At 52.9% G+C, this 9477-nt stretch overlaps 1 protein-coding gene across 2 annotated transcripts in view; it reads right to left on the bottom strand.

Annotated features, from left to right (window-relative positions):
• The window catches only part of PLEKHO2 (pleckstrin homology domain containing O2), a 20886-nt gene that overhangs the window by 7401 nt on the left and 4008 nt on the right, over window positions 1-9477 (bottom strand). The window contains exons 2-3 of one of the 2 annotated variants that reach the window (XM_007450711.1): window positions 7252-7401; window positions 2282-2398 (exon numbers count right to left, since the gene is read on the bottom strand). In XM_007450711.1, coding sequence (XP_007450773.1) covers window positions 2282-2398; window positions 7252-7401 — 267 coding nt within the window. Of the gene's footprint in view, window positions 1-2281; window positions 2399-7251; window positions 7429-9477 lie in introns of those variants that run through there. The other variant, XM_007450710.1, reaches the window with a different exon arrangement.

The following is a 9477-nucleotide window of genomic DNA, read 5'->3' as shown; positions in this document are numbered from 1 at the left end:
CCTGCTGAATGAGCCAGGCATCCCACAAGGTGGTCCGAATGGGGACAAACAGGAGACCAAGAAGTTGCTCCTCTTGCCCCACCCCTGTGTCCTGAAGGCTGCACACGTCCCTCCTCAAGCCCTTCCTAGCACAGGCCCCACTAGGAGGTTAGAAGCTAACGGGACTGGACACAGAAGGCCCACGTGGCTGGAAAAGGGGGGAGGACAAAATGGCAGAGAGGTAAGAAGCGGGAGGGGGAGAGAGGAGACAGGAAAGAGGAAAGGGCCAAGCTGGCTGAAACCAGCGGGGCAGCAAGGCCCAGCAGAGGCCACCCTGCTTCCTGGCAGCGTCTGCCTGTGACCTCATGGCAGGGGCGTGGGGACAGGGAGGCAGGAGGGAGAGGGGCACGCAAGACACTGGAGTCTTTGTTTATTTGATTAGAGGGAAAAAAAGGCGGCCTCTGGACCAGACAGCCGGGGTCATGTGACCTCCCGGCCAGCCTGCAGCCTCCCTGAGGAGGGGAACACCCAGGGCGATAGGAAAGGAGAGAGGATGCTGGGGGGGGCAGGGGGGGCGGGGCCGTCTACCATCTGGCCTTTGGAGAGCGCCCACTCTCTGTGTGAGCTCCTGGGTGCTGAGGGTCAGGGGCCCCTGAGCCGGAACCAGGGTGGGCTGCGCTCCCGCTGCCCAGCAGCCCCCACCAATCACCCCATGGCCCTATCTCCCCAACCCTCGCCCTGCTCCCAGGGTCACCCAGAGCTGACCTGAACTCTTGGCACAATTCAGGGATGAAAGGGAGGGTGCTGGCTGAAGCAGCTGACAATGCAGCTGCACAAACAGGCCTCTTGGAAGGTGACGCCCCCGCCGAGTGGGGCCCGACCCACCTGGTCCACCACCAGATGATTCTCAGAGCCGCGAAAGGAGGTGGCCCACGGAACCGTGCTGGCAGAGGACAGAGAAGCAAGGTCCCCTCCACCTCACATCCACATATGCTCACTAAGGGACACACAAAGACCCAGGCAGCCCCTGGGCCAGGCGAACACTCAGCGGCACATAAAGAGGTGCACACACACATATCAGGCACACAGGCAGACCTTCACATATAGCGCACTCTACACCTTTTCCAAATACACACACACAAATACAGCGCCACTGAGAGGAAGTGGATCTCCAGGACACAGTCGGGATTCCAGGGCCTGAAAGACCAAAATGTGGCTCTCCCCTTCCTCACAGAGCCCTAAGCATCAGAGGTCAATGAAACCTGCCCCTACCCTGGGCCCACCACCACCCCCAGGGTCAGAGCTCCACGGTGGCTCCCTTGCCCCCACCCACCGCCAAGTGGGACGGAGGGTTAGTGAGTAAAGCATCATGGTCTCCTCCAGGGCTCAGAGCTCCGGGGACCACAGAGGACTGGGTTCCTGGCCCTTAAACCTACGAAAGAGACAGAATGGCTTCGGGCAAGCCCAGACGAGGCCCACTCTCCAACCCCCAGCCTCCGTGACTCAGCCCCGCTCTGCGAGGCTCCACATGACATGCAGAGGTTGTGGCAAGGCACGGCCCAGCTGCAGATTGGCGTGAGCTGGCAAGAGGTGCTGTAAATGCCAGCCTCCAATCTGATCTCCCTCCTGACATCTGTGAAACTCCACCACATGTTAACACCCACCCAGACTCCCTGCCAGAGGTGCAGGGGGTGCCAACAGTGAACTTCAACCACACACACAGCATGTCCCGGGCAAGAGACTTCCTCCAGCTTCAGCCAAGAAAGAACAGTGCAAAGGGAGGAAAGCTGGGGGGCTGCACGTCCAAGCACTGAGCCTAGGATGAAAGGTAGGAGAGGTGGCCCACCCAGGAAGGCCTGGGATGAGGGGAGGGTGTGGCCGCCTGACTACATCGGGGTGTCAGAGGCCTGGTGGGGTGAAGGCCTCATCCCCACCTTTCTTGCCTCAGTCCTGGGCCTCCTGGGTACGGGAGATGGCCAAGGGCCCCACCTCCCACAGGTTACTTTCCAACTACAGCCTGGGAAGGAGGCCCCAGGGCCTAGAAGGGGAGAGGGGAGCAGAGCTCTCAGCAGAGCTCTAAATGTGCCTCCTATCAACCAGGGGCTGGGGTGACTTCAAGTTAAAAGCAAGCCAAAGGTCCAACCTGTGGCAGCCCCTGGGTCTGAGCCTCAGCCACATTCAACAGAGAACCTGCGGACTTGCATCCAGAGGCCCAGCCTGTCTTAGAGAGCCTTCCAGGGGTGACCTTCCCCAGCAGACCCTGGCCTGGAGGGAGGTCAGTCAGCAGCAGGCCTAGCCCTACCTTGTTCCCTGGGGACCGCAGCAGGATAAAGCGGTGTTTCCGCTTGAGGAGGGCACGAAGGTCCTGGCACTTCTCATAGCTGCCCAGCTCCACTGTCTCCACACACTTCTGCTCATCCTGGGGAGGAATACACAGGGGACATGGTGAGAGCTAGATGTCCTAGACCCTCAAACACCCAGGCCCCGACCCAGACCCTGATCCCACTCAGTGAGGGCACTGCTTGGTCAGAGGGGGCCCTCGGGCTGCCAATCAACCACCAAGATGCAGCATTCAGACCCTGGCAAGGAGACGGTGTTCAGTCCACGCTGGTTGGAGGGATGCCCTCAAGGCTCACCATCCATATGAGAAATGAGGCTCACAGCCCGAAGGTGGGTAGCAGGGCTGATTCAAATGTGCCTAAGGTCAAAGGAGGAAACGGGGAAGCTAGAAAGGCTTAGGAAAGTGTGCCTGGGGGTCCATGCAGGCCCAGAAGCCAGGCAGAGACCTGTGAAAGAGGTGGTCTGGAAGGAGGAGCAAGTTGTCACAAATGAGGGGAAAAAAAGGCTTTTCAGGCAGAGCCACAGAGAGAAGCGTGAGTAAGGCTGTTTGAGGTTACACAACCTGCCTTCACCACAGTGATCCAGAGTTGACTTCCCCACTTGGCATCTTCCTCTGCTGACCTGTGGCTTGGGGTGAGAGGCCACTCTCCATGGCCTGCACAATGGAGAAGGCAAGGGTTCCTTCTAGAGTAGCCCCTGAGTCTGCCACCATGAGGCCTCATCACTAGTAAGGCTGGTGGCCAGGACAGTGGCCAGCCTCTTCTCGGCCACTCCTGGACACTGGCTGGGCTGCCTTTCTGCCTGCCAGCCCTGGCCCTTGAGTGTTTTCTCCTCATGGGCTCTACCCACCAGGTGCCTCTCCAGCCAGCTGTCTGGGACACCCTCCTCCCTCAGTGTTGGTCAGTTGGTTCCACTTCCAGGGGACACCCAGCTGGAACAGCTTCCTGGGTGTGGCACACTCTCCCCCTGGAGACCCGAGGGAAGTAGATGCAGGCCCTGGAGACTGGCACTCAAGTTAAGCAAATTCCTGCTCTCGGACATCACGCACAGCATCCAACCAGGGACCGCCTCAGTGCTCCACAGTTTGGGGTGGAATATCTGGGAGGCAGTGACTCAATTATTTGCAGAGGAAATGCCCCAATTTCCCTCCATGATAAGTCACATATACTAAGAAACCCAGACACTTAGCGAGCACTTTTGGATCCCTGATTCTCCTGAGTCCCTCAAGCACCCTGAAATCCTAGAGCCCCAGTATTTGTCTCATTTTATAGAGGAAGAGAATGAGACCTGGAGGCGAAGAGATTTGCCCTTGGGCACAGACCCAAATATAAGGAGCAGGGCCAAACGCAAAAACCCATCCTCTGACTCCCAAGCCAGAGCCCTTTGTAGCATACCAGACTCCTTCCAGCCAGAGCCAGAAGCTGGACAGTGCCCTAGCAGCAGGCTGCTCTGCACCAGAGGTCCCCCAGGTGTGGTACCTGGGCCAGCAGCCGCAGCATCACCTGAGGACTTGTTAGAAATGCAAATTCTTTTGAATAAAAAAAATATATATATATATATATATATATATATACCACAAGGACTCAGAGGCAAAAAATATACAAATCAATTTTCACTGCAAAGTAAAGGAGCTGTTACAGTGGAGGATTCCTGGACTGAATGTCAATATTATGACATAGTATGAGTGTGTTTCGTGTTTGGTAATTGCAATCATTGTTGCTTTTGTTGTGGTCATCCATTTACAATGCTTGGTGTCAGTTTATTTATCTCTTGTAAAAATAAAATACAGTGTGTGTGTGTGAAAAAAAAAAAAAGTTAATGCAAAGTGTATCTGGGGACCAGCACTGGTTTGCACATTATTTCCTACATGTCTTCGTCAAGATGTAGTTTAAGTTTTTGTAATCTGTTTTTACCCCTATGTTACGTTTGTTCTAGTTAAATTTATTGAAATATAATTTTCTGTCTGTTAACTCTAATAATAAAAAATTGGATAATTGGAAAAAAAAAAGAAATGCAAATTCTCAAGGCCCATCCCTACTGAATCATAATCTTGGGGAAATGGGCCTGGCAATGTGAGTTTTAACAAGCCCTTATGCAAAAGTTTGCGAACCTCTGCTCTATACCAGAGATTCTCAACCTTGGCGGCACCTGGTAGCTTAAAAAAAAACCCAGTGCCCAGGCAACATCCCAGACCAATTACATCAGGATCCCTGGGGGATCAGTATTTTTCAATACTGACATCAGTACTTTTCAAAGCAGATGATTGTACAGCTAAGGTGAGTAACCACTGACCTACTCTCTCTTCAGCCTTTCAGGGAAAGGAGAACAGGTGGCCAGGGTGGCCTGATCTTTCCCATCTAGATTCAAACAGGTGTCTTTTCCCATTTTTGCCTCCACGCACCTCTTTCCAATCCTTAGTCTCCAGTCCCTTCCAGGTTCCTGCACTCTACACAAGGGCTGGTAAAATCCACCTGCTCCAGGAAGCTGCCCTGCTCACCTGCAAGAGCCTAAGCCTCAGTGCTCTCTCCCTCCTCTAAGGGTCCCCATCAGAGGGCACTTCTGCAGGCATCTTACTAGGTGCTAGGGACACCCTGTCATGGGGAAGAGTGGTCCTAACTCCCTGCTGAGCCATCTCTCTCTACCCTCTGCTGCATGTGTCTGCTCTCCTTTCTGTTCCCCCTACAGCACCTAACAAGGGGCAGCCCTCAAGAGGAAAAGTTCACTGAACTGAATGCCTGACTCAGAGTGAGACTCCAGAAAGGATGTCCCCCCGACCCCCATCCCAGAGAGAGAGGCTCACCTACCCCATGGGCACAGGCCTCCCCCGACTAGGCAGCTACTGGCCCAAACATACCCTCCTCTGTCTGGAAACAAAAGTCACTCCATCTCCACCACCCAGCTCCCCACGGCTGCCTGACCTGGGTCTCCTCTCAACCTAAAACGCTGAATCATCCGGCCCTTCTGCATCTCAGAAAAGTCGGATAAACCAGCAGGCACTGGGCGGGGGCAGCATTTTTGGAATGTCAGCCTCACTGACAGCAAAGAAACAGCCAAGAGTCATTCACACTCGCCTAGTTCCTTACATCAGAAAGAGGAATTGAACTAGTAAGCATTTCTCAACTCCTTCTCCTGTGCCAAGCTCCCCCACCCCCAAGTGCTAAGTTCTTAAAACTGCCCTGAGGTTTTTAATAGTGATTTTTTTTTTAAAAAAGCATGATTAGACTCTTTTGTGTTTAGGGGATATGAAATCTTTCCTGCTTCCCAGACGTGGGCCAGATGTAGAGAGGTGACCCAGGACAAGTCTGGTAGCGCCTGACGGGCTGACAGCTGGGGGGCCTGTCACTGAACTCTTAATGGCAGCTGGGACTGGAGGAAGCTGCAACAGCCCCCTTTATTTATAAAAATAGCCCCCTGCTGCCACCACAGCACATCCTAATTTGGGGACAGCAGCAGTAGAGAACATCTGGGGAGCTGTCTGCACCATTCACCCCCTTGGCCTCCTCCGGCTGCTTCTCTGACACCCCAACTCCATGAGCCTGGGGACTTGGTCAGGAAAGGTGAGATGCTTCTCAAAGGCAGCTCCTTTGAACACCTAGATCTTTCTTGGTCTGCGACAGTTATGAATTTGCCAAGACAGCCTGAGGCACGCTGACAGAGGCTGATGGGGAACAGGCAGGATCCCCCTTCCTCTGCCCCCAGGCCAGTTCTTCCCCGTGTACTCCGTCTGTCAGAGTCATACAGTAATAGCCCAGTTGCAGTAGACAGGCCCTCTGAGAGCCTCAACCCCAGAACATAAACAGCATCTCTAAGTAAAGGCCACCTTTTCGCCTCAGGTCTTCACCCAGAACTTTATTGACACTTATTTAACACACAACTTCCACATCCTGGGTTGTCCAAGTTCCAAACCTGCTGAAATGAAAAGGGGCACAAGTCTGAAGTGGGAAGATATGAGGACTGTGAGAGGCACAAGGATGGCAAAAGTGGCAACTGGCAGCTTGATGTTAGAGGAGAATGCAAAGCTGAAAAGTACAGTCTGGCAGTACGGAACAGCCTGATCATCAGTGACTCTGAGCCACCAAGGAAAAACTCCGTTTAGGCCAGTACCTTCTGTTGAAGGGCAGACAATATCCAACGTATTTTAGAGAACTTCTACCAAGAATAAGTTTTAGAGTTTACTTGCTGACATAGCTGGGTGGAGAGATCCCTGACTTTGGTTCTAGACCTGACCTTCATTCACTGAGATGCTGTAGAATGTGACGTGATGACCACTCTTTTTTTTTTTTTTTTTTAATATTTATTTATTTATTTGGCTGTGCCAGATCTCAGTTGAGGCATGCAGGATCTTCGTTGCCGTGTGCAGGATCTTTAGTTGCGGCATGTGGGCTCTTAGTTGCGGCATGTGAGATCTAGTTCCCTGACCAGGGTTTGAACCCGGGCCCCCTGCATTGGGAGCACGGAGTCTTAACCACTGGACCACCAGGGAAGTCCCCATGATGACCACTCTTAAGGGACTATTGTGAGCATCCTCCAAGAGGTATGTAAGACCTCCAAACAAGCATGAGCAATAAGTATTATTTCTACTATCATTACTGAGTGGAGCAAGCTTCAGTTTTCTGGAAACTTCACAGATGTGGAACCTAGCCCCAGAACAGGGAGCTGTAGTGTAGGTGGACAGCTGAGGAGACACACACATCACTGTGCACATATGCTTCAAAGAGCCCCTCATCCAGGAGTCCTACACTCGCACCTAGAGGTATCGTCCTTGTACCACACCGACCCAGAGAAGACCAGGCAATCGCCCAAGGTTGCACAGCGGGTCAAAAGCAAAGCAGGCCTTCCAGTCCGGGTGCTGGAATCCTCTTGTGGCCTGGGCTGCCCTCTCTTTGCTCCCTGACCCGGCACCCCCAAACTCAGGACCAGGCAGGTCCTTACCTCGTTCTCGTAGACCAGCAGCTGGGCCTGGCAGAGGAGCAGGTAGCGGTCTTTCCAGAGGCCCAGGAAGCCCCCGCTGCTCTTCTTGATCCAGCCAGCCTTGTCCGCTGTCTGCGCTCCCCGAGGCTTCTGGCCCCCCTCCTTCACGCCCTGTAACACAGCATCCGGACACGCCATGAGGGTTGCTGCCGTGAGGCCACACAGGGATGTGTCCCTCTGCTGGATACCTACTGATATCACCCCATTTGAGCTTCTCCACAACCCCTGAGGCAGATATTCTCAATCCAATATCAGAAATAACAGTTAATAACAGCAGCCACAACAATAACAGCTGCAGTCACCTTATACTGAACCACTGCATTATGTTTTACCCAAACTGTCTCATTTAACCCATGGACTACCCTCCCAGGTGGTAGCATCATTATCCACATGTCACAGCAGACTGAAGCTCCGAGAGGGGAGGTGACTCGCCAGAGTCACACCGCTGGAAGGACAAAACCAGAATTCAAACTGGGTCTCTCTAACCCCATGTTCTCCCCTCCACCATTCTGCCTCCCATGTATTCATTCAACCTCGTCAACACACGCTGTACTGAGCACCTACAATGTCATGGATGCTGGAGTAGGCAGGGAAGAATAAAAAGAACACATCTTTGCCCTCATGGAGCTGGCAATGCGGGGAAGGAGGAGCTGAACAAATAAACACCAGACATAAATACATTAACAAACATGAAATGCTATGAAGGAATCAGTGAAGGGGAAGTGAAGAGGAGGGAGCGCGAGAGGACAGCAGGGGACCTAGCTCAGGTCCACGTGGCTCAGAAGGCCTCCCAGAGGAAAGGACGTTCACGCAGGATCCGAAGGATGGGAGGAGGCAGGCAGGCAGAGTGGTAATCTTCCTCCCTACCCTTGCCCTTCTAAAAAGGCCACTCTGCGGCCCCTGCATCCTACCCCAAAGCAGGAGGTTCCACTGCCCTCATCCCTGCCCCAGGCCAGGACTTTAGGGTAGCCACCTTGTCTGGCGAGGGCTCCAAGGACACTGCCTTCGACCACAGGCAGGTACAGGAGGTAAACTCAAACCCTTCTCTAGGACATGGCAGCCACCCTGGAGTCTCCAGGCCAGTCACTGACATCTTGTGCCTCTTGATTACCTGCTTGAGTAGCTGGGCGCCAGGTATATGCCTACCAGATGGGGTCGAATTCACATTTGGTCCCCAGAACCCAGTACCGTTCCTTTACACATAATGGGCGCTCAAGAAATATCTGTGAAATGAAAATAAAAATACACCCAATTTGCTAACCACTTTGCTTCAATGACTGGTACCCACAGTGGTGAGTGTGAAGGGGAGAGTGCAGGAGAAGGGGGCTAAGAGCATGTCAGAATCTACAGGATGCTAGAAGGAAATCAGCACTGACTAATTCTGACTGCTTTATAATTTACATAAAGCTTAAAAATGGGGCTCCAGTTAAAAGGAGCATACCTCTCCCCAGGGATACCCTGTGGCCACAGCTGCCTTTGGAAGGACAAGTCCAGACAGAAGTGTGGTGGGCTGTCAGGGGCTGGATAGGGAATGGCCTCCCTGTGCTCCATCATGGCAGGGAATCCCCAGTCTGGTTCTTACTGTGGCCCCGTCCCGCTCTGAACTGCATACTCCAGTGGTCAGGAGTCTGAGCTCTGAAGCCCAAGTCACGCAGACCAGAAGCAGGTCATTTGGTCTCTCTAAGCTTCAGTTCCTTCATCTGTGAAATGATGATATTAACAGAAGTTGCAAGGATTATAACTCTGTGAGGACAGCAGTTTTTGTTTTGATTACTGCTGTATCCCCAATGCCTAGACAATGTCTGGCACACAATAGGTGCTCAATAAATGTTTGTTGCTGAATAAAAAGATACGACATACAAAGCAATGCCTAAGATACCCTAAACTTAGTAAATGGCAGCTGTCATTATTGTTACTGTTGTCACTGCCATCCCTTCTGGCTCTCTGGAACCCTTTCCCTGGGCCTGGTTCAGAATTCAGGACAAGGCCTTTCTGGGCTTAGCTGCTGGGCCTCAATGCTCCCAGGAGCTCCAGGAATACGAGATGCCCCCTCAGGGTCTCTCCCTAACTTGTAGATGGCAAGAGAAATGGAGAAGTGGAATGGTCCCAAATGGTCTTCCTGGATGGAGAAATGAGGAAGTGAGAGGCTTGCTGACAGGCCAGTTATGAGCCACCCTGATCAGGGAA

The sequence above is a fragment of the Lipotes vexillifer genome, unplaced genomic scaffold (genome assembly GCF_000442215.2).
Source record: "Lipotes vexillifer unplaced genomic scaffold, Lipotes_vexillifer_v1.1 scaffold1019, whole genome shotgun sequence".
Lineage (NCBI taxonomy): Eukaryota > Metazoa > Chordata > Mammalia > Artiodactyla > Lipotidae > Lipotes > Lipotes vexillifer.
This window is presented reverse-complemented; position numbering and strand designations above follow the sequence as displayed.